The following is a 26,433-nucleotide window of genomic DNA, read 5'->3' as shown; positions in this document are numbered from 1 at the left end:
TCAATCGAGATAATCTTTGCCTACGAATTCCTATTGTATGTATAAATCGAATAAATTTGAAATAAAAAAGAAATCTTTATAACAGGAATTAATAAAATAACGTTGGCACGCAAGTGGGAGAATAATATATGTATATACAAATCACGCGAGAGCAACATAGAAGTTATGGATAATGTAAATGCGAGTATGAAACTAACTTTTGCGCGAGAGAGGAAGAAGGAAAATAAAAATAGTAGCCGTACGTATCATCATCCTATTCTGGTGAGTAAAAATATTGGTCAGAAAACTTCTTTCAATTTTCCATACACTCGGTCTTTTCAGAAATACTCTCTCTCTTTCTCGAGTGCAGTTGCAGTTTACGTTCTTTCGTTAAAAAGAAGAATATAATGTATATCAGTTTTTCTATTAGACAAGCATCGATCAGTGTTTATTCAAAGCTTGTAAAAAAATTTCTTGAAAAATCAGAGAATTTTCAAGGAAGTTTGTTCAAAATTCCAGATAAAATTAGAAACTTTTTAAAATAAATTCTTTTCTATGCATTTTTTTACTCATACAAAGCAAAAATGAAACACTTAGATTTTAAATATTAAATTTAAAAACATACTTGAAAAAAACTGAACGACTTTTGTAAAATTAGCATTTTTTTTTAATATTCTTATTTTTTCTCATTGATTGAAAAAATTACAACAAAAAATATATACTTAAAGAGAGAATTTTTGAAAAAATATCCCGAGTTTGAATAAAATTCCATCAGAATTCCCTGAATTTTCAAGATAAAAAAATCCCTGAGATTTTCAGGTTTTCTAGATTTTTCCAGGAATTAGACACTCTGATTTATACATCGATTTTTCGCAAAATGAACAATGACTGTAAAAAAAGAAAGCAATTCAAAGAATTTATTTTATACAATTATTTTTTTTTTTTTATATCAGCACGTTATTCTGCGCCATAATTTGTAAAACTATAAATTAACAAAGAATAGAAGCTAATTTTCAAAGCGTGTCCAAGTTACACGATTTTTATTTACAATAGAATGATTAAATAAAATATTTCCACTTATTGCCGCTTCAAAGCAAAAAAAAAAACTCTGTTGCATTACGCGTCGCGAAGAATTTATAAAACAACGCATTGTAAATAAAGAGAAATTAATTCAAGCTGCTCGCTGTTTTCAAAATTTTTGCCTGTATTCATATTTATGCGCATATTTAGAACGCCGACCCTCCTCGCGTGTAACTCCCGTATGAAGAAACGTTATGCGTTCCTATTTTTAAAAAGCAACCGATAAAACCGAAACGTGCCAATGCATCCGCCTGTATACTCACCATTGTAAAAAGCGCCTGTGCCCTAAATTTCGAAAGAATCGCTGAACCGACGTGTTATCGCGCCACCATCCAGTTACATTTTATATCGCAAACAATTGCGTATCAGCATTCTTTTTATCTTCGTCGCTGAAAACAGCTGTAGCTAAAATCGCGTCACGTGATTGTCCTTTTAACCGATGTCAAAATTTCATTGTGACTAAAAATGTGTAGCCGAGCGTGAAAATATCAATGAACAAAACCGGAAAGTGTATCGAAGAATACTGTACAGATACGAATATAAAAGAATTGTTGATAGAAAAATTTAGAAGAATAAAATTTATTTATGATTTTGTTGCAGCTAAATACATAAGAAGATAATTATACATTTATTTGTTTATTTTTTTAATTGTATATATTATATTCATAATCTCCAAAAATTTTCTTAAACTTTAACTTTGTAATAGATAATAAATATCGATAAGGAAAATAAAATGAATTAATCTTTAAAAATGAGGAATTTTTCCTATAAAAATTTTTACCGATCATTATTCAAAGTTTTCACCTCGCTTAAGGGGTTTCATCACCCTGACTGTTCGACAAATAGGCTTATTTTTAAAAATTTGTAAATTCGAAAGTATAAGACAAAATTTATTTATTTTTGGCCACATAGTAGATTAGGGTTTTAAGAATGTCTCTTATAAGTTTTAACAAAAAATATTTCAAAATGGCGGCACTGCAAATGTTGCCGTGGAGGTCCACGCGCGCAGCTGGCGGCAAATTTATCTTAGTTAATAATAAACCTGAAAAAAAAAAAATTTTGCTTATTCGTGAATACGTGTGGCTACAATGTAGCGTACGATTTTTGTGATAAGTTGATTAATTATTTTTTTATTAATTTTTTTCTTGTCAAACTTCTATGAAAAATACGATTTTTTTTCTTCGGCTCACCGTTATTTCCCCACTAATAGAAAAAAAAATCCGTACGCTACATTGTAGCCACACTATTCACGAAGAAGCAAAATTTTTTTTTTTTTTTTTTCAAATTTATTATAACTAAGATAAATTTATCGCCAGCTACGCGCGTGGATCTCCACAGCAACAGTTGCAGCGCCGCCATTTTAAAATATTTTTTTGTTAAAACCTATAAGAAACATTCTTAAAATCCTAATCTACTATGTGGCCAAAAATAAATAAATTTTATTTTATACTTTCGAATTTACAGATTTTTAAAAATAAGCCAATTTTTCGAGCGGTCAGATCCCTTAAATCGAATCGAATCATGACAGAAGTGGAGATTGAAAAACATGAAAGAAAACGCAGGAAACAATCCGATTTGATAGAAACGAGACGCCTGATTGATAAAAATCCATCGATGTCAGCAAATAACACCGTCTTTTGATTCGATCCGAGAAGGATGGGTGAAAAGTGAAAGACGTCAAGAACAGACACCACCGTTTTCAAGTTTGAAGCAGCTGCTTCAGACCACTTGCGGGCCTTTCTTTCAGTAGTTTTGAAACAATTTAAGTAGCGTCCATCCAAGAGGTTCTTGACTTTCTTGAATCTAAGTGCAAATAGACATCTCGAGAAGTTTGTGAATATTGGCTCTTGATTTAAGGGATCTCGAGAGAGACGGAATTCCGAAAAGTAAGTTTACTTTGTACGCCTCGATATTTAATCAGTGTCACCGTAAATACTACAAATTAATATGTGACATAAAAAAATAATAATAACGATGTTTAATAAATGTCACTGTAAATACTTTAAATTAATATATGAAATAAAAATTAATAATGACATTATTTCACGAATGCCAGACTAGACTATAAATTCAAGCGAAAGTTCTGTCAAAAATAATGCGTACTTTTTAAAAACATTGGGAATCCATTTTGGAAATCAATAATCAATTTATCACTGATAATATAATTAATATTGTACAAGATTTCGGGAATATGTCAGCAATATTGCTCAGAGAGAGAGAGAGAGAGACATATCTTCGCGAATAGTCATCGATAATTAGATGCCACCTTCGCCTTGCTTGAGTTAATATTTAGGCAAATTGGCATAATAATTAACTATGCGATGTGTGGAAGGGACCGAGTGGATCCCCGAATACTACGAATTAATATCTCGTTCACGGCTTCAATACTGACTTCGTCCTCGTCGATCCGTCAGGGATCTGGGATCATGCGAGGGCCACGTGTTCCGAATGACAATGCGTTTTTGCAGAGACGCGAGAACTCGGTTTGCATCCGAAATAGCGGGCGTCTTTCTCGTCGAGCGACGTGATTTTCGACGATGAGGGTCATCGTCACTCGCTACGATAACGGATGCCGAGCTCGTGATATCCGGAATGAGTAAACTACAAGGCAAATAATGTCGTCCGTCCATGAGAGGTCGTCGGCGCAATCGAATACATGGCGGGTCTACTAATTACACTGGACAAAATGAGGCTTTTTCTTCGCCTTAAATTCTATCGAGTCATTTTTGATAGATTTTTTTTAGCGTTGATTACAAATCTGACCGTAAAAATGGCCTTCTTGCCATTTCTTTCCCGCCTGAAACTCTTGATATTTTTATCATTAAGTATAAGTCTTGAGCTCCATTTTCAGTTGTCACTACTCTTTAGAGCACGTTCCTATTGAAAGATTTAAAAATACCAAACGCAAAAATATCAAAAATGCCTAGCAACTTTTTAGCAATTTTTGACTGAGATTTTCTTAAAAGCTTGACGCGATGCGCCATTTTTTCGGTCAGATTCGCTAAAATAAATCAGCGCTAAAAAATCTACCTAATTTGATGTTGAACAGTGTTATCATTTGCCTCTTGGATTATTTTCAAATTGGATTTTTCGAATATTTCAATATATTAAAAAAAAAAATATTCTTTCATATTTTTTTCTGTTATCTATATATTTATTATAAAATAGTCAAAATGTCCAGTACTTAATTACGATCGATTTTTCAAGAGTTGGTCGAATAGCATTATTTGCATTTCAATCGTAACGTGTTCCCGTAAATCTCGTTAATGACCGAAACGGATTGATTCGATCGCGGCCGTCGAAGAGAGAGAATCCGGGAAACATATCGACCCTTACCTTCATTTTTAATGCTTACACAAAAGGGGTTGGTCAACGCTGGTCCGCCCCTTCGTGATGCAAGTCTTTTTCTTCGAATCCTTTAAATCCGTCTTGTCGAATGATTCCATTTGCACGGCTATAGATTTGGACGGAACCGTGAATTCCGAGCGAGCGGTCTCGTCCGTCTGCATTCGTCATTTGCATAATTATGGCTTTGGTTCGTTCCCCGTTGCCGACTCGAAGTTTTACGATATTAATACAAGTGCGTGATGCGGATTGTTATGTTAAATTAATCAGCGCAAGTACTCTTTCAATATTTAAAATTTCCTCGTCATCGAAAAAATAATAAAGATATTTCTTTTCGCGATAGCACTCTTCTTTCCTTCTGCCTCTCTTATCCTCTCTGATTTTTATAAAATAATAAATTATTAATATAACATAGAAATTATATATCCTCGACATGGATAAGAATAAAACGAGAGTATAATGGAGGAGCGAAATAAAGAAATGTGCAAAATGTCAAAAACTCAAGAGGGAATTGTCGGATTAATGAGACGGTGACTTTAATTGTATCAAGAATTCTTCATAAATTATTGAACTTCGATAAATGCGATTAACATGACATTAATTTCTATTACTAATTAACGTGAAATTTAAAAAGTCACGCGTATTTCCTCTTTACTTTCCATTGATCAAAATAATATCCATCACGATTTCTCTCCTGGAAAATAGAAATTTAACATGAACGATATCTCTTTGCAGTTCATAAAAAGTATCGGATAAAATATCGGGACGGGGAGAGAGAGAGAGTGTTTTCCATGGAAAAGAATTACACCGTCATATATATCAGGCAATATCGCTCTCGCAACAGCCAATATCCTCGATGATCTCGTCGCGACTCACCTCCGCGACGCGGGTCGCGCCGAGCAAAATCTTGTTCGCCGGGGGCGGATGGGAGGGGAGGGAGGAGGGGGAGAGAGACTGGCGAATGAGTAAGTAGTAATAGCGCGCGGCGGCGCCTACATACCGTGATGCGTTACGATCGATGCCACCCTGTAGACGACAGTGAAACATCGAGGGAAGAAGGAGCTGCCTAACGACCGAGTCCCGCTGTTTTGCTAATTACCCGAGGCGCACTCGACTCTCATCGCTCGAATACCAAGGCTCCCCTATCTGTCCTACCTCCCCCTCCCTCCCCCCTGCCTACCTTTCTCTCTTATCCTCCCCAGGACGGCCAGGGGACGCTGTCGCTTGCCGCGTTATGTCCTGCTCCACGGAACCCCCGCCGCCGCCGCCCGCTTTCCCGTCCGCCTCTTTCGCGCGCACCGCCGTATCGCGCCCCGTCACGAGAAGCGATCATTAGTCAAGGACCTCTCGCGAACAGCCAGCCCATTCTCAGGATACTATCGATCGGCGCGCTGAAACAGGTGTGTGACTCGTGTATCTCACCGGATCGCCGGGTCCTCCGACTCGCCTCTTCCGGCGAAGAATGAGAAAGAATTGTGATTAACGGATCCGCGAGCCGGAACGGAGACTGGCTGTGTTTCTTTTTTCTCCTTTTTTTTTTCTTTTTTCTTTTTGCAGTCTCCCGAGAGGATTTAATTGCGTCGGGCGGAAAGTTCGTAGTGACAAATCTCGACATTCGCTTCACGAGCGCTTAAGTAAAACGTCTTGCGAGAGAGACATCGATCGAAAGAGAGAGAGAGAGAGAGAGAGAGAGAGCTAAGGACGTGCACTCTCATATAAAATGCACATGTCGCAAGAGAGAGAGAGAGTTCAATTGTCCATCAAATTGGCTATCTCTGGACCGACGGGCGTCAAAGACGACAGGAGAACAATTCTAGCCAGATCGACGATGCGAAAGCAACGGAAATTATTCACAAGCCCGATTCGCGCCGGATATTCGACGGAGGTCGAGGCGAGGGTCGGGATGGAATTTTCGGGTATGGAGCTATCCCTACCGAGCGGGGGAGGGAGGTCGTTCGTCCTTTTGGCCTCCCCCGTCGTCGCGAGTTTCGCCGGCGGGGTCGCAAACTTTATCGGGGGTCCGATGATGCATCGTCCGGAAATGGCGAGGGTGATTCCCGGCCGGAAGTGCGGCGCGCGCACACACACACACGTACATGCACGCGAATTGCGCGTGTGAGTGCGAGCGACGGCGACGTTGTTGCCTCGCGTATCTCTGCGTGCGAACGCCAACCCCCGTCGCGCATAAATAGTCCGGTCGCTATATACGACATTAGCGAAATCAGCTCCCCCGAAACTATTTTATATCGCGCGTTATCTCTGCGAGCCGCTTTTATTTCGAATTTCGGCAGGATGACACGCACGCGACGGCCATCAGCCAAAGTTTGAAATTTATTTAGGCATTAATGTGAGTGAAATGATATGATTCAATCGCTCGTTTCGAAGAGACGATAAAGGATTAAGTAAAAAGAATCATTTTTTCTCCAACGTTGTGTTATAAAGATTTTTATGTATTTATTAAAATTGAGATTCTAAATTTTCCTTTTATAAATGAGGAAAGATTTTTATTCGTCTTCCGTGAAATAAACTATTAAATGGGAGGATAAGAGCCAAGGGGAGTGAATTTATTATTGTTAAATTTTATTAACAAATGTGCAAAAAAATATATGCCCTGGATCATTTTTTGATCTTACTTCAGCGTGGATATAAATATGTAAAAATTAAATTGGAATTTTGAAACTTGAATTTTAAAACATGCGCATAATAAATCACAATCATGAATTTGACTGCGATGGAGTCGAAATTTTTAATTTTAAACAGTGAAACTCAATAAAAGGCTTGTCTCCAAAATGCTGTTCATTAAACGACAAAAAAATGATCAAATCTGAATCTACAAGGTGAATCTACAAATCGCTCATATCATATATTTGTGACAATAGCAGACTTGATAAAAATTTAAAAAAAAAATTGATTGATTTGGAGGGATGAATTTGAATTTAAACTTGAAAATTTGGATTAAATTTTAAAAATTAATTGGACTTGTCAAATTCGTCTTGTTCCCACTGTTTTTGTTTTTATGACTTTGTTTTATGACTTGTTTTGACGACCTGTACGTATCTCTACTATAATGGAAAACTTGTCAAAATTTAAAGATTGATGGAGATTTTTGAAGATTTAAATCTGAATTTAAATTTAAAAATTTGGATCGAATTTAAAAATTAATTAATCTTGTCGCATTTGTCTTCTTTTCCACTGTTTTTGGTTTTTACGACTTTATTTTATGACCTGTATTTGTGACTTGTGACGTATTTCCTCTATGGAGAACTTGTCAAAAATTCAGAGATTGATTGATTGGGAAACTTAAATTTGAATTTGATTTTGAAGTTAGATTTATAGAGTAACTAAATTTACCGTATTAGCCTTTCTCTCACGGTTTTTGTTTTTGGACCTTTTGACCTTTGTTTATGACTATCTTTACGATCATTATTTTTGTGCCAACATTGATTGTCATTATCTTATAACTATCGACGATTCATATACGAATTTTAGTTTCTATACAAGTTTTAGATTCTATACGATCCCTTTCTTCTGATTATAAATTTTATTTTGAAATTTAATTTCAAAATAAAACAAATGTTGTGCATGTCAGATTTTAAAATTCGAATTCAATTTTTACATATTTCAGAGTGTCTATCGAAATTTTGTAAAAAAATTCCCTGATCTTGCAAATATTTTTGTTCAAAATTTCAGGTAAAGAAAATATTTAAAAAATTTTTTTGGTTTCCTAAATAAATTTTTTTATAATACGCGTTTTCCATTTTTCACTCATATGAAGAAAAAAAACAAAGCCATTTAAGTTTCAAATGTTAGATTTGACAAATGTATTAAAAAAAAAAAATTAAATAGCTTTTATTAAGATAAAAATATTTAACTCGTGTAACATTTTCATTTTTTATTATTAAAAATTAAAATAAAGAAAACATACTGCATATTCAATATTTTATTAAAACATTGAATAACAAACATGAGATATATATATATATATATATATATATATATATATATATATATATATATATATAATATATTTTAAACACACAATTCACAATTTGACGTAACAGCTGATCTCTTACTGCTTACAGTATAATACCTATTGCTGTTATTATTCAATATATTATTTTAGTCTTGTTTAATGAATCCGTATAATATTCCTTCATCACATAGAATTCTATTTTTGCAGGATCAAATTTGGGATTTACATCTTCTGCTTAATAATAGGCACGCTAAAATCATCCTTGAATTCTGCCGAATTTATTGAATGAACTGGCGGCTGTCGATCCGCGCAATATTCATATATGATAAGTAAACATGCTGCAAATAACGCTCGCCTGCGTAAACAGTGCGGAGTTGAACTGTGTGGTTTAGCAGGCGGTTCTCGATCCAATTACTCGAGATGAACTATTAGACATTAGTTAAAACCGAGCGGAGATAGAATCACTTTATTTGCGTAATCTCATGCATGGATGACTCGCAACTCGCGATTTCAGTTTCGACGAAATTGAAGGAAATAAACAACTAAATTTCATCAAGCTTGTCTTTTTTTTTTTTTTTTTAAGTAAAATTATTTTTCCTTAGTTAAAATATCGATAAGTAATCGGAAAATTGGAGAAAGTAATAAATGACTTTTCTCCGGGCACCGTGATGGAAAAATCGACTCGAGAAATTCGCTAAGAAATTAAAATTAAAGACACAGATTGAGAGAGACCTTATAGATTTCGATTTGTCAAATTCCCTTACTTATTTGCGCGCGAATAAATTCCCGATTAAGGTTCCTCCCCTCCTAATCTTATCTTTCCGCTGTCCTCGCAAGCGACGTTGATATTCTCTATCGACGGGGCGCATCATTGATTTTCCCGATGCTGCAAATCATCTCTCAGATGGTATCCAGGATATAGGGTGAGAAGAAAAAAAAGGCCGTTAGAAGGAACGCATCGCGTGATCCGCGTCAAACGTACGAGCGATCGCTGCTCGGCGCACGATTTAATGGCGCGGCCACGTAAACGCGTTCCGGAAACGTAGCTACTGACTCGTGGAAACGAGCCCGGGCTCGAGCAAGAAGCGGTGAAGCACCGTCTGCCTCTACCTGACTTCTCCTAATCGATCGTACCTTCGACGATCTCTCGAGCTAATTGAAAACCGGGAGTGCACGGAAGCCGGGATTGTTGCAACGAAACGGCTCGTTCAATTTACTCGATTTCTCGCCGCTGTCGTGCATTTTTCTCAAGCCATCTCCTACAACTTGAGTATGTTTCGTACTTTTGAAATTATATATATATATATTTGTACGAAAAGTTTTTAATTTTTATATCCACGAGAGAAGACACTTAATTATTTTATTTTTATTAATATCGTATATATTTATTATTTTTTAAACTCTTATTTGCCAGTTTTTTTCCCACAGATATTTAATTATTATTGTAATTTATTATTTTATTTTAATTTAATTTTAATTATTAGTTTGCTTCCTCGTAGAAGAGGCTTTTTTCGTGACAAAATTTTTTTTTAAGTTTTCTGCCAATGTGCTTAAAATATCCTAAAATATTGAAAAATTATATTTTTTTTTTTTAATGTCTGTATGTATGTGTGTATGTATACATGTAGAACATTTTAACTTCCACAATTTTTGAGATATTGTACTAATTTTTTTAAAGTATCATTAAAAGATGGTTGATATTGAATTTGATAAAAATTTATTAAAAGGTTAACTTTTTATAAAATTTTTTAAGATATTTTTTTACACGCTCTAACTTTTGCAAGATATCGAGTTAGATTTTAGATATCGAGTTAAATTTTTTTTATATAAATAGAATGTCACTAAAAAAATGATTGGTATTGAATTTGATAAGAATCGGCGAAAGACTTCATCTTTTTTAAAATTTTAAATTTTTTGCGAAACGTCTGTACACACTGTAACTTTCGCAAATTTTGAAATATCTTCCCCTATAAAGAAACCAAAATTAAAAAATCCGCCAGCTTTAAAAAGCTTAAGTTTCATGAAGCAAAGTAAAATGATAATAAAACAATGTGCAAATTTCTACCTACACAATTTTCATCTTGTTTTTATTATAAACATTTTTATTATAAACATTTATTATTTATTATTATCGCTAAGAATATATACGCTAAGAAACATAAAATACATACACATATATCCACAACATTTCATGCAAACGATGAAAAGTGCAATTATCGCCGAGAATCGGTCTTGGAAAATCGAGGAATTCGGGCTTTCCTCGCGCGATTAATTACCATACTGCGTAATTCCAAGTCGACGTTTGCGAATGATGTTATTTACTGTGTGGCAACCGCGGGCGACCTCCGTCGCGATACCGCGGCTTCGCCGCAATTTACGATCGCGACAGGGCGAATGCCCGAGAGTTCACGAGAGACGCTCGGCTCGGCGCGATGACGCTGTCGCCGGATATATCTACCAGACTGTGATAGCAGGACTGCGTTTTCGCCCCCGGGGCGATACCTCATCGTCTGGGATCACGTGCCGCAACGGCGCCTCTCAATGACGTAATCGCTCGGTCCACGTGTCTATCTCGATCGCTGTCATTTCGGGGAAAACAGGGTGATGATGCAGCAAAAAAAAAACAAAGATTTTTCTCTATTCATAATAATTTCTTAAGACCCTTTTGATGAAAATCATTGACCGCCACAAATCTTGTATAAGTGGTAAATTATTTTCGCATGCAACGCGATTTATGTCATCGTCTTATCTTACTCTAAATCTAGTTTCCGAGGGCTCTCTTGAGGAATTATTGATATTACATTATTACACGCGACGCGTTTCACAACAACCGGCCGCTCTTCACGATATGCGCCATCGCAATCGAGACGATGGTTCAAGCACGGAAATTGTCGGGAATCGCATCGATATCTAACCGAAAGAATCGCCGACGAACTTTCTAATCACTTTTCTTCGTCCGCTTTCCGGCTCATCTCCGCGGCAATATTATCTGAAATTGCTTCGGGAGACGGCGAGTTCTCTCGGGGCGATTTTATTGTTGCCAAGACTAACGCTCGATGCGCGCGAGTGGATGATTGAATCGCTGGGGAATGTTTCGTCTTATCGCGACAGAAATGGTAATCGTCATGGCAAATTGCCCGATTGAGATTCCTCGGTCTTTGACATACGGCGAAGGATCCGTTCGTATTACAAAATCGCAAGCATAAGGAATTTTTTTATATTAAAGATGCTCTGTAAAAAACAGTCTAGCTATAAAAATTTCATAAATTAAAACATAAAATTCAAAATATGTGATTTAATTAATTTAATAATGTAATTTAATTAATTTAATTAATTTGATTTGATTTTATTAATTTAATTTATTTTTTATTTTATTTTTATTTATTTATTTTTAAACTTATTTATTTATTATTTTAAATTTATTATTTAGCATTTTAAATATTATCATTTAAAATTTATTTTATATTTATATTTATTATTTATTTTATTTTTAAATTTTATTTTTTTATTTAATTTATTTAAATTAATTTCTAATTTCTTTGAAATATTTCAAAGAAAATTAGAAATCGCACAAGGAAGAAAATCATATGAATGATAGTTGATAAAAATTAGTTTGCTACTGGGATCGCTAAAACTTGTTCATATAAGGTTCATCGTTAATGAGCTAAAATATCGCAAAAGCCTCGAATGCGGTCTGTTAATCGCGCGTTTTCTTAAAACGCGAACATATGTTATCCGCGCGGTCAACTATATCCGCATGAAAGTACACGCGGCTTCTCCGGAATTCCGTCTGACCTTTGTAGCACGTGGGGGGGCGAGCACAACGTTATTATTACTAAGCTCCCTACCTGCAACGGGGGGGGTTGAACGAGAATACCGACTACACTAACGTCGGTCTCATTTGCTTTGTGGTTCTTGTTAACCGTTGCTTGCACACGACGGCACGAAAGCCCGGCCCCGCGAATCGTTTCGGATATTTCTCTTGATAGAAAAGCCCTTTGGGTAATCAGGAAGTCGGAATACGCGGGCCCGAGTCTCAAAGAAGCTAAATATTTCGAGCTATCTGCTTTGAGCTTTGACTTCTCTCGCAGATGATTTCCACGTGAAACGGTATGGGAAATATTAATATCGACGTCGAATCGATTCAGAAGAATTACTGAATCATTGCGAGAACCACGCGAAGGAAGTTTCTCGGGACTCTTTTAGCATCAGTAACACGTCAATAACGTCATGACATATATTATTGAATTGATTTTCAGCATCGATAACTCTGAATTTTCAAATCTCCGAATGAAAATACAGGATATTTCTATAAGTTCGAAAAATTTTAGGGGATGATTCTTTGTCGAAAATTAAGGGTATACTCCTTTATCCTTCCCTGAGAGGACACTCTTTCACAGAAAGCGGAAAATTAATTTTTTTAATTATAATTTTGTGTTGTTTTTGTTCCATTTTTTATAAGTTATTATAATTATATAACATTTATTAATTTCTTATATTAATTTATATAATTATAATTTATTATAATTATTTATTACAATTATTTTAACATTTATTATAATTTTGTTTTACTTGTTTTTTTTTATAATTCAACTTCTCGAAATCTATGCCATTTAATACAGTGCAGTGCAAAATAATATATTTTTTTTCTTCGAAACTATTGGTTTTACGAAAAAAATAAAAGAAATAAAAAAGTTTCTAAAGGAATCAAGTCTTCTAACGAATATTTTTAAATGATCACATTCCGATCCGTTAAAAAATTCTAATAAAAAATTGTAAAGGGGTTGTTAGTTTCATCTCCTTATAACGATACGAAGATTAAAAAATTAATGCAAAAAGTATTAATAAATATCCTTTCTACCAGTGAAAAATGTCCATCAAATTTCACTTTTCTAACTTGTCCGAAATTTAAAAAAAAAATTAAAAAATTTAATTTTTGCCTCCCCTTTTAAAGGAGTGTAACTCCTCAGGAAGGAATATAAGAGTATATGTTTATATGAAAGAGCCGCCTTAATTTTCGACAAAGAATCATGTAAAATTTTTCACATTTATTTAGAAACACCCTATAGATAGTATATAAATAAAACAAACTATCGACGAAGGAGCACCGAAGAAGGAGGACGAAGATCCCTCGCAATAATATCGGAGAAAGACGTATGCATATTCGGGAGACTCACTTTGAAGAATCCTTCGCCAAGTTGAATAACGTCTCTCTCGTACGCGTATGATAACAGCCCTTCTCGAAAGAATATCCCTTCTCGAAATTGTAAACATCCTCGATCAGATTCCATCTGTGTAATCCGCCAGGCGCCTACGAAATATTTAGGATTCCCGAGGAGAAGGACGCGTCAAAGGGACGCTGGGAGTAAATCGGAAACGCGTCGAGTTATCCCGATGTGCAGTCTCCACGGCCGCGGCGATCAAAGGAGGAACGGAGAGTATCTCGAAGACGCGGCGAGAGATCGAGGATGCTGCGTCAGTTTCGCCGAGTGAGAAATCCTGAATGCGCGAATAACGCACCAACGTCGCGAAAAATGTCATAACACGTGTCGGGGCATGCATTATGCACACGTTGCAGCGGGACACCGCGCGACTAATCGGGACTCCCGCGAGAGCCGATCCTGTCACGCTGATCTACGCTCGGTGCATTCGCATCCTGCGCGTGATCCTCCCAAGCAGGACGTGCACAAATCAAGGAGTTTGCAGTTAATACGATAAATCGTGGATCGCATCGTACGCGATAAGCTGCATATGTAACGTTTATTCGCGTAAAATTTTTATCAAAGCAGACCTTAGTGTGTGTGTGATGGGGAGATGTGATTCTAACAAGGCAATCTCGCAAATCCTAAAATTCTGATTTTGATGAAACTTTGCAGACATGTAAGGGGAGTCAATAGACGAATTTAGGAATTTTCAGTTGCGGCCTAAAAATGAATTTAAGGGATGAAATCACCCCTTATATGTAGATCGACTTTTTGTTTTTCTCCATTAATTTCGAAAACTATTCGGGATATCAAAAAATGTTTTAGAAAAAAATTTTATGGTAAAAACAGCTCTATTTAATCATATTGGTAAAAATTTTTAAAAAATAATACTTTTTTTTTTAATTTTGAAATATAATTAAAAATAATTTTAAATATTCGAATTTTTGCATACACTTAATTCCTATTTTATTTTGTACATTTTATTTTTCCATTTTTCCAAAAATTGTGATACAACATCCGCGAGTTTAATATCAGATTTGTCGCAACAATGAACTTCATAATTCATCGACGGACAAAACGCTGATCTCTAGATGCGGCTTACGGTCGGATATGTGCCCTTAAAATCGAAATTTTCCCTGGCAACGAATGTGCATGTCGAGCTGAAAATATTTCCCCGTTGAAATATAACCCGGAGAAAGCGCTTTCTGCTCCCAGGATCCACGAGATTCGTGCGTGGCGGATTACGCTGCAGTTGCAGTGTACTTTGTGACGTAATCTTCGAAGATGCAGCGAAATTAGAAGATGGACGAGATGAAAAAAAAAAAAAACAAGAAAGAATTATAAAATGCTCGAAGCAAATATTTCGTGCAGCAAAATCGTCATATTTTTAATAAAAATTGAAAAAAGAGAGGTCGATTTAATTTTTGATTATTACATAAAAAAAATAATCAAAACAGCATTATCGTAGATTATTTTTTTTTTTAGCAAATTTAACAAATTTCTCTGTTGAACGCAACCGTTGTTACGCTTCCTCAAAGTTGGTGGAACATTTTATGCTCGCCGCTCGTATGATTAATACACGAAGCGACCTGTCCGAAACACACCATGGAGAGTGGAAACAGGTCCGCGTGTTTCTGCGACACGTCCCGCCGAAGAGGCGGGATCGAGACGGAAGTGGACCGGCTTGCGGGGGTGCGAAGCTCGGGCGAGGGCGGGAATATACCTCGCGCATAATCGCGCGTACATATGACAGGTCGCAACGACGTATAATCCCGTCTCGGGAGATTCCGAGATCGGAGACGTTATCCTCGCGTCAGTTGCATACGGCGTCGTGGCGCGGTTAACGAAGGAACTCTGATTAATTGTGTCGACGTGACGGAAACGAATTCTCGCTTGGTTTTCCGGTATCGTAAAATGGTAGAGAGAGAGAGAGAGAGAGAGAGGGTAAGCGGAATAAGTTCTGATCGCGCACACGAGAGAGAGAAATTAATTTACAGTTTCGAAATATTAAATGTACGGCTCTCGCGTATGAGAAGTCAAATGCTGGCTTTGAATTTATGACGTTTCCGCTTGTCTGCAAATTACGTAATAAGTAGTTAGACAGCTGTTTCATCGAGTGGATTATGGCTGACACGTTAACGTGTTATAAATAATTATTTATTTAATTATGACACAAGATGTCACTTAAAGACCACTTAAAGCCCACTAACTACATAGTATTATTCCTTATCAAAAAATAAATCGAAAAGTCCTAAATCATTTTTTTCTATGACACTTAATAAAGGAATAATTATTGAGTAAAGTCAGACCAATCGGTGCCGATCTTTAGCCAAACGCGCATCAATCGCCGCTGATTTTACTCAGTAATTACTCCTGTATTAAGTGTTATAGAAAAAAAATGATTCCGGACTTTTCAATTCATTTTTTGATAAAGAAGAACGTTGTGTATTTAATGGGCAATTTTTAAGCGACACTCTGCATATTTTCTGCTTGAAGGAAAATAATGTTCAAATGTATTTTACTAAAGTGTCTTTTATTCTTTTCTTTTTACAGATAACTCTGGTCGGCAGTGGCGAAGCTCAAGTACTCGGCGAATAAGCACAATGCATTCCAGTTTTAAAACCATCGTCATGACAATCATCACGCGGTTTCGAAGTAAGTACGATTCTCGTCAGTCAAGCAAGGAACATTACTTGCTCAAGAGAGTACAAGCGAGTTCGCAAGGATAACCGAGGCACCCTTCATATCAGGGAAAGGGCCTCGAGGAATGTTTACGAACACGAATAGCGCGACTTTACGAGCTCGAACGAAGCGCGATTATGAAGCTACAGGGGTGACTCGCGCAATGTGTACTCACACTATATATATATAGGTGATATTTTCGAGACTGAAACGACCGGAATGATGCCCTTGAAAGGTTGAGAGAGATCTCGGAAGGTGCTTGATAAAGCACTTTGCAAACCGATAATGAATTGACGAAAATAATAGTTCTTGAATAAAATATTTTTTAAATTATAAATTTTTTTAAATAAAAATATATTTTTTTATGAAAAAGAGATTAATTAAAAAAAAAAATTAATACTGTAATTTAAGAATATAATAATGAATTGAGAAATATTTAAAAAAAAAAACATTTTAAATATTAGCATAAAGAAACTTTTTTTTAAATAGAATATTTAAAAAAGTTGATTTGTTTAAATATAAATCATATTATAAAGCATTATTGATAAAAGAGATAACGCTCTCTATTTATTTCAATTTATATTAAAATTATTTTTTACGGAAATATATTTTCTATTAGCGCTTTATCTTGACATTTACTTTTCTCTAATTTGTTTTTATTTAATTCTTATTTAATCAACACAATAAATAATAAAATGTGTGCAATAACAGAGTTGAAAAATTTGTGTTAAATTTAAAAGATATTACATTAAAGAATTCACACAAATTTTTGTGTTAATTTAACATAAAATATTAAATGATGAGTCACTAATACTATATTATAACAAATAAATGCAAATCTCAAAGTTATTTGAGATAAATTTTGTATAAAATCAACATATTTTTAATGATAAAATTACCTATTGGAAAAATATTATTGATGATCTGCAATCATTGTTATTCTTATTGTAGAACAAAATCAACATTTTTTTCTGTAAATTTTAACAGATAAATCCTGTCACTAATAATATATCTATTATACAAAATTAAAAATAGGTGCATATTGTATTATCTTCACATTCTTTTCAATTGTTTAAATAATTTAACATTTGAGTTCAATTAATACAATAATAATATGTTAAATTAACACATAAATATGTTTAATATTTAACACAAAAATTTTAACCAACATATTTTTTTAACAAGGAAACATAAATTTTTCAACTGTAAAGTAATCATATTTCTATTATTCACACATATATTATAAAAAGTCGTCGCTGTAATAAATTTAGACTATGTAAATGCAGGATATTCGGTTATATCAGTCCTCGGGCTGGAAAATAATTTAGCGGCGATATCGAGGGCGAGTCGAAAGTACGATCGATATCGGCGAAAAAATACCGCGTACTCCCGCATTTATTGAGGTTTACGTTCGTTCTCCCTCCTAACGGCGGTGTCCTACTTTGATAACAACAGTAACACGCTCGTATTGATAATCCTGCAACCGCTAAATCATATTCGTAACGATATTCGCACTACAAAACCCGTTTGCGCAAAATTAGAAACGTCATTATTCATCGTTATTTTGCCTGATCGGACTACTCATTTATTAATATATAATAAGAAGAAATATTATAAGCATGTTATTGATTCATATAATTAGTCATTGCATTGCTAATGACTAATTATTCATCTTATTGCGAAGAGAGAGTTTGCCAGGATAATATTCTTGGATAAAGGAAGGAGAAAGAAGAGCGAAAGAAATATCTCTCCGCGCTAACTAAATGCAAATAAAATTTGTATTTATTTTCTACATTTACAATTCCCTTTAGAAAGGAATAAGGCTACCCCATTTCCTCCTCCACTTACTATGCGCTTCCAGGCTACGCTCGAGTCTACAAAAATCGAAGTCCGACACGTATTCCGCATTAGAGCCTTAAAAAAAAAGGAGAACTCGAACGCACACGACAGGCTGCCTATTACGACAACCATCGCGACGGAACAAAGTGGCGGTATTTTTTACTTTTTTTTTTGTGACCGAGGGAAGAGGAACGGATCAAGGGCGAAATAGAGTACCGGCCTGACTGCTACAGGGTGATATTAAATCCTCGATGAAAAGGAACTCGCGCGGACGAGGCGCGCGAGTCCTTAGACATCCTCTTCACCTCGACCGGTTTTATATGAGAGGTGGTGGCAAACCTTCGTGATTGCCCGCCGCTGAAAGGGATCATGACGATTTTTTGTTTAATTTTCCGCTCGACGGTGAAGATGCAGAGAGAAAGAGAGGAACAGAGTCGGATGCCTCTCTCTCTCTCTCTTTCTCTTTTCTTTCGCGCCGCATCGGCGAGAAAAAAAAAAAGATAAAAGAAAGGAAAAAGGGAGGAGATCAAGGATTGATACGCGTGGCGCGTGACCGGGTTGCGAGATACGTTGGCGGAAACGACGAGTGACGTTCGCCAATTCCGAGGATGTCCTGGAGATTCCTGTTTCTCGAGACGGAGAACAATTCCACGCGATGCAATTAGGATAACCGGCGCGCGTCCCTCATCGCGAGCTAAACTCCGCTAATCCACGTAAACAAGCACGAGTTGCAAGTTAGACCGGTTGTCACTTTAATTGTCAAACGGATTGCGTGAGTGTCTGTGCACTCTCCGGACAAGCATTCTCGTACAAAAGATCGATCGCGAGGAGGTCAGAATGGATCGGAAAGGCGCTGGTGGTTCTTTGATAGTAAACTTGCAACGTATATGCAAAACCAGCACTCCCCTTCCATCCACCCTTTCCAAGTTCTTAAGTAAAAAAAAAAAAGAAAAAAGAAAGAAAAGGAGGAAGGAGACGAGTCTGGAGTCGCCGCGGTTGAACGTGCAACGGATGCTAAAAACTTGACAGAGAGTGTCGGGGGAGGATGGAGAGCCAGGTCGGCGAATGACGAGGAAAAAGAAAGAGATAGAGAGAGAGAGAGAGAGGGGCCAAGGAAGTTGCGAGTATCCAATCATAGGAGGATATTGTGGGATCATAACTCCGCTTGCCGCCCGGTCTGTCGAAGTCCTGAAGGACTCTCGCTGTTCCATTCCCATCCCTTCCTAGTCCACTTGCCCAAGCGCTGACTCGGCCATAGCGATTCGCGGCTTCTCAACAGTTTTGTAAATTAGAGTGGGACTACCCTCTTTAATTCAACGTGAGGTCTCCTCTTTTTCTTTTTTTTTTAGTTACATTCCGTTGTTGCATCGTACGCTTCCCAGTTGCGTTCTCCCCATGCCTTTTTCCCGCTCTACAGCTTTCCAATTGAAAAGTTGCTTTGAAATTTCTTTCGCCTTCCATCTCCACGGATTTTTCGATTAATCTATACTTTCGGGGGCGACCGAGTAATTAATTAGCCTGGGCGAAGGGTAATTTTAAAAGTGCAAAAAACGATATAATTTTGTAGGAAAATATACTTGCGTGCAATGTCCGAAGAAAATTAAAATGTCACTCTTAACACTCCGCAAAAGATTTCAGCACAAGAGCCGTGACCGTATTTCAACAAATTCAACGGGGGGGAGGGAGGGGGGGTTGAGAAATTACACGGGTCGGCGAATTACATTGCACTCGTAAAAACTCAAACGTAAAATGTTAGAACGTAAGGAGCGGCATTTATAATGCTCGTCCTCGACGATGGCGGCGAGACCGGGGCGAATTACAAATTATAATATCGCGGGCGCGGCCGCGAAGATAAAGCCGACTGTCGGCCGGCCAAACAAGGAGAAAAATGTTAGCGAGTTAACACGAGATAATGCAGCCGCGTGTCCGCGCCATTCGCGCCGCCTTGTGCGTACAAACGCGGTCGCGTAAAATGAATTAACGGATCAACGAGACGAAAGAGGGGCGGGGGAGGGAGGGTGGCCGTTTCGTCGACGCGGCTGGGCGACGAAACGCGCTCGGCGTTCTCTCGTGTATAATAAAGGATGAAATATGCACCTCGAGTTACCCTCCGAGATGATACAATGCCCGGCGAAGAAGCCCCTTCGTGCTGCTCTCTTCGCCGGAAGGGGATCCCCTTTCTTCGCGATCTTGGCCGCATCCAATTAATCATAACGCCTTCTCGCGACACGAGGAAAAAGTTAAAGTGAGGCAAAGATCGCGAAAGCCGGTTATCGGTTTTAAACATCCGGGATACATGAATTTTTCGATCTAAACTTCGTAAATTTAAATTAGATCTTGTATCAGAAAAAATGGATAGAAATACTTGAATTATGTATATCGCATGATTAATGAAAAATTTTGGCCTCCTTCAGCGTTTTATGTTAACGTTAAGAGTGCATTTTTGCGGATGAGATTTCTCCTAATGGAAAAACTGGAGAGACTATTTTGAAAATAAAATAGTACGTAAATAAGTAAATGAATATATGAGGCACATAAATAAATATATATAATTTTTCAAGAGCTTCTGAAAATCGCGACGTCCACATGAAAACGTGTTTTACTTCCTGGAGCAAGAGGCGAGTAAGCGGCCGTAATTAAAATTTGTCTGGGAGAGATCAACCCGACTCTCGGAGTCCGCGCGGGGGACACGGATTCGGGTGGGTGGGACGAGAGAGAAACACCTGAGGATGGCAGCGACTTCCGCAGGATTTCCTACGGCGACGCCCGGTTCTCGTCTGGTATCAACAATCATGCCGCTTATCTTAATGCAGCATCGTGCTCGCGAGTTGCGCCTTGATCTCGTTAAACTGTCGCAACTTTTTGAAGCTACTAAACTACGGAAGGAATGGCGGAGGGAAATCGCGACGCGAAATTTTCGCAAGGGCGATTTATCTGCTAGCGAATCGACAAGGGATCGCTGATAAGTAACGAAGACAGATTCTTGAGAAAGTTTCTATTGAGATCGAAGAGCGAAGGATTCCTTCAGCTCGTACGTCGCGATACGCGCGTATCAAAGTAGAAAAGTTTTCTTATTTTCCTAAAATAATTTTATAATTTTAAACTGAAAAATTTCAGGTAAGTTCGAGGATTCAGAAATCTTTCGAGATCCGAAAATCCCTTTAATTGCACTAAATTGTAAGTTAATCAAAATATTAATAAATGATAGAAAATTTAGAGGCATGCTTAAGGATGTTTTAGCTATATAATTGTAGCAAAAATTATCAAGATGTAAAAAAAAATATATTTCTTAAGTTTATAAAATTGTTTAAAATATTAAATAAATAAATCCGGATCATACAAGAAATTATCTTCAATCTAAAAGAAAATAATTGTAATTAATATTTGCAATTAATATTTTTCCTAATTTATGACAAAAACTTTTGATCGTAAATATCTCCTGAAATCAATTGCAAGAAACAAAGAAAAAAAAACTGAGTAATTTGCAAAAAGAGAGAAAGAGAGAGATAATATTTTTCTATAATTTTTAAAGTAATAAGTGGATTTAAATCAATTTTATTTTGCATAAATATTTATTAGAGTTCTCTTAATATATGTGAAAATTTTTATTTCCTTGACAATTTTCCTTGTGAAATTTGTCAATAAATATGCTACAATATTTTCGCAATTTTTCATAAAATTTTCATGCTTTTGTCAATGTTTGACAGATGACACATCCTTACATGTTCGTAAGCTTTGAGTCAAGATTTCCATAAAATTTCCATGAAAATTATTAAGATATATCCCAATCAGAGAAAAATAAAAAAAATATATCTGTCCTTTTCTCAATGAACCGCTTCACAATCACTGCGCTATCTATGTGAAACGCGTGCTGTGAATCGCGTCAACAAAGAAAAACTTTGTCAAATTCACGCGTTTCCGCTTGACGTTTCGTCGTTACGCGTGACGAGAAGCCGCGCGAGATTTTCTCGATTCACCATCTGGTCGTGAAATGAAGTCAGAGACTGTCGTTTCCTTGCGAAGCGCGCGATACGCATCCGCAGGGATCGCGCCAAGTTATCACCTATAAATCTCTCGGGATATTATACTTAATATCCCGACATTTCGACGCGCGATAAATCCCATCCTTGTCGAGAATCGACGATGCGCATCCGCTCGGATCGAGCGTGTCGATGCGAATCGTACGTTGTATCGATCATCCGGAAAGCGAAACGAAGGACTGTCCGTTGTGTTGTTCGCGCCTCGTCGAGGATTTCTCCGGGAGCGGATGCGGAAAGAGAGCTTGTCCCCCTCGCGCGAAATGCGCCCCCGCATGCAAATTGACAGACGTTGAAACGAATCTCGTCCGACTCAAAGTCGACATAAACGGGGAAAACTTTTCTAAAATTTACTTCAAGTCTCTGAAAAATAGCGGCGATATAAGACGATGGAAAACAGAGGGATAATCTCGCTTATATTTATAAATTCGTCTATTTTAAAATGCATTCTCCGCGCATCTCTCGCGTAATAGAACGCGTAAATCTTATTACGCAATATGCTCTTGGCGCTGCTAACGAGAAAGTAAAGCTACCGCTCGTCTTACTCTCGAGATCTTATCATAAATGCGCGCGAAAATCCTCGCCGTGTAATTTAACGCGAAAGTACGAGAAATCCGAAGAAATATCGTCTTAGTTGGATGATGTGCGCACTATATATGTACAGATTGAGGTGAGGATGTGCGAGGAGGAGCACATCCATTGCGGACGCGAGGAACATACGTCGATTGACCCCGATTCTCCCACAGGTGCAATATCGCCGATCACCGCCGCCGCACCCTTCCATCCGCACCGATATATATTCCCACAATAATCGACCGTAAACCGTCCCACAAAATCCCGCAGTCCGCCCCAAATAAAGAGGAACAAACCGCGCCAACCTACCCTAATTCCGTCGGACGCCGCTGCGGAAAGTCGGCCATCGGGCGAGCGAGGGATGGAAGGGAGGACGAGTAACGGAATTTTCTCCCCCTCCCCCCCCCTCCTCCTCCCGGAACACTCTGTATTTCGGTCCACCGGCGAATTATCCATGGGACATGCGATAGAACTTCAAGGCCGGGGGGGCGAATTATATAATCTGGACAATCTGGACCGATCGTGACGATCGGATTGGTTACGAAGTGAAAATAATACGAAAAGCGGGATAAATACGAAAATACGAAACCGATCGCGTGAATTAAAAATACGGGTGGAGTGGGAAAAAAGGGACGATTAAAAAAGTAGGTGAAATTTTTTATTGAGAATGTCATATGTCATATGTCAAACATTGACAGAAGCAAAAAAATGTCGTGCAATTGTCTTCATTTCTCTTACGCTTTGGAAATTTTTTAAGTTTCAAGTTACTATTGATTTTTATGGAAAATCACGTATTGACAAATTTGACAAGAAAAATACATTGCCAACGAAATAAAAATTTTCACATTAAGAAAATTCTAATAAATAGTAAGAAAATTCTAATAAATATGTGTGCAAAATATTTAGATCTACTTAACTTAAAAGTAATTTACTAAAAATTGTAGAAAAATATTCTCTCTCTTTCTCTTTCTTTCTAATTATTCGTTTTTTTTTTTTTTTTTATTTCTTGCGGTTGATTTCATATATAATCAAAAGTTTGGACATTCAAAAGTTTTTGTCTTAAAAAAACATATTAATTACCACTATTTTCTTTTACGTTAAAGAAACATTATTTTGTAATACTTTAATTCCTTTTATGATCCAGATTTTTATTTAATTAATTTTTTAAACAATATAAACGTAAGAAAGATTTTTTTTTTTTAAACTCGAACCGTTTTCTTGCTACTATTGTACAGCCCAAGCATCCTTAAACAAGATCAAATAAAAAAAATAGTGTGTACGTGTATGTGTGCAGTTTCTTAATCAATGGAGTCGCAAAATAGTTTGATTTGTCACTCCTCGCGATGCGGAGGATCAAAATATAGTGATATCGTTATCAGAGAGAGACGCGACGAGGAGCGTTATTCTTTCGTTCCCGCGCGTCCTCGTTGATTGCGGTCATTAACCGACGGCATCTAATTTTTATCCGTGTGGAAAACGCCGATCCTCCGGCAACTTTTATTTTGCCGGATCGAGCAATGGAAATTGGATCCGCCCGCCTGTCGACTGGGTTTTCTGTTAATTTCGCCAGCGCGGCGAATAATCGAAGTTCAAGGAGGCTCGTGGCATGTCGATGGCACAAAAAAAAAATATGAAGATCCACGATAGCGAGTGTTATAATTGGCTCTTTACGAGAGATACGTGGCTTTCAGATAGATTGTCAGGCGACGTGTTTATTGGAAAATCTCTAAAATACTTTGTGAACGATCGGCAAATTTTTCTTTATAAAACGACGCTTGTAAAATAGATTTTATTGCGTTAATATTTTATATGGATTTAGTCCTTAAGATTTTTTTGGATCTCATATTTCTAAAAACCTTATCGAAGGCAATATCATTAATAATGTGGGAACGATTATATATACTCTGAAAATAATATCTACCAAAGATAATAGATTATTTTCGGCCACATAATTCGAACGTTATCGATCATCGTAATCGATCACAGAATCCCCTCCCCGGATCTTAATCATCATGATTAAACTTTCGAATTAGGTTTCTCGTGACAAACACGCACTTGGGATGCACACGGTAAAATATTCAATCGAAGCGTCGTCCCAAACCCGATATCTGCCAAAGGAGAGTAACGCATCATCATTTGAAGGGTACATCTGACAAGTCATGTAAAAGTTTCACAGAATTAATGTACCGATTTAAAACGACGATCATCGATATCTCTTCTCGCCGGAGTGTATTATTAGTCATCAAAATTTTCACGCGATCGCAATTATTTATGTATGTATTGCATTTATAAATTTTTAAGATTTCTGACGTCATCAGCGAGAAATCACACAACTTTTTTTCGAATATACCAAAATGAATAAGTTTTTTTTTATGCGCTCACGCGTGTTCGATAATAAAAATCGTAAAATTAAAGTCGCAGCGGAAAGTAAGCCTGCATGAACATTAGTTAATCTCTCATCTCTGTTTTATTGACATCCTGTCAAATTATGAAAAATTGTGTGGTGGCTGAGGACAAATTACGAGATTATAATCGAAGCAATGAAACTAAAAAAGATTAGGCAGTTGACAGATTGATTGATTGCTGACGATTTAGATAAATTTATTTGTACATTCCCGAAGAACGGAAATATCGACTTTAATCCCCAACTTTTTCGGACAAACTCGTCGTTTTATTCGAAAGAATTCGTTCCGTGCGATAGTAAAATGCGGCAATTTGCCGAGCGGCAAATTACTCGGGTTTATGCGATGTCGCTGCTGGGATGCTCGTGTCCCGACCTCACTTGCTTTCATTATTTCGCTAAAAGCACGATGAAAGTAAGACGTGTTCATCCATCTTAATTTATGCGCCGCGATACATTTCTCCGTTACATCGTACAATATCCGCCAGCCTCTCCACATTTATCCGCATCACCAGCCTTCGGTCTTTTATGTAACTGGAATTAAGGTTGCACAAGAACTAAGATAATATTCGTTAAAATATTGTATTGAAAATTTTCGGCAATCTTGTCTTGGTTTTGAATAAATTTTGATAACAAAAATCCCATCTCGTATTGTCTTATCTCGATTTTATTAAAAATTTTTATATAATTATTTTATATAAATATATTTGAATGGTTGTTTAAAATAATATTTAACATATATAATCTTTATAATATATAATAATTTAAGATAATTATTTATGTCATTCGTTGACTTCCTAAAAAACTATTATAATATTTTTAATAAGCTAAACAACTGTGGAAAATTTTATATTATTTATTTTGTTTACTGTATTAATTATTTCTAAATTTTTGTTTATTTACTTCTAAATTTAATATAAATATTTTTACTTATTAAATAAAATTTTTTAAGCTTGTATAATATATTTTTCTCATTTAATTTATACACAAGTATATGTATATATTTTACTTTTCTTTTTTTTACATCAATAACATCTTGACAATCTTAGTCTTGATAACTAATTAAAAAGTCTTGTCTTGAATTTCGAGACAAGACGAGACAATATCAAGATTGATCTTGATATTTCGTGCCCCAACCGAGTGTCAATTTTAGATTCTGCGGGAAGAAAGAAAAAATAATTCCGCGACATCCGCGTAAAAGCTATCCAATCTCGACGAAATTTCAACTAATATCCCGCACCACTCACGCCTGATTCCTTATTAATGTACGCGCACGTGTCGCGAAACGCTCGGAGGACATACGCGCGAGCGCGATAAAAG

The 26,433-nt window shown here is 36.6% G+C and overlaps 2 protein-coding genes across 7 annotated transcripts in view; one reads left to right on the top strand and one right to left on the bottom strand.

Moving 5' to 3' along the window:
- LOC126854233 (uncharacterized) overlaps positions 1 to 26,433 on the top strand; it is a 177,859-nt gene that overhangs the window by 112,314 nt on the left and 39,112 nt on the right. For 3 of the 4 annotated variants that reach the window (XM_050600755.1, XM_050600757.1, XM_050600756.1), the window contains exon 2: positions 16,135 to 16,236. In XM_050600755.1, the coding sequence (XP_050456712.1) occupies positions 16,135 to 16,236 (102 nt within the window). Of the gene's footprint in view, positions 1 to 16,134; positions 16,237 to 26,433 lie in introns of those variants that run through there. The other variant, XM_050600760.1, reaches the window with a different exon arrangement.
- The window catches only part of LOC126854223 (hepatic triacylglycerol lipase-like), a 212,463-nt gene that overhangs the window by 158,435 nt on the left and 27,595 nt on the right, over positions 1 to 26,433 (bottom strand). The window lies entirely within an intron of this gene.

The sequence above is a fragment of the Cataglyphis hispanica genome, chromosome 13 (genome assembly GCF_021464435.1).
Source record: "Cataglyphis hispanica isolate Lineage 1 chromosome 13, ULB_Chis1_1.0, whole genome shotgun sequence".
NCBI lineage: Eukaryota > Metazoa > Arthropoda > Insecta > Hymenoptera > Formicidae > Cataglyphis > Cataglyphis hispanica.
This window is presented reverse-complemented; position numbering and strand designations above follow the sequence as displayed.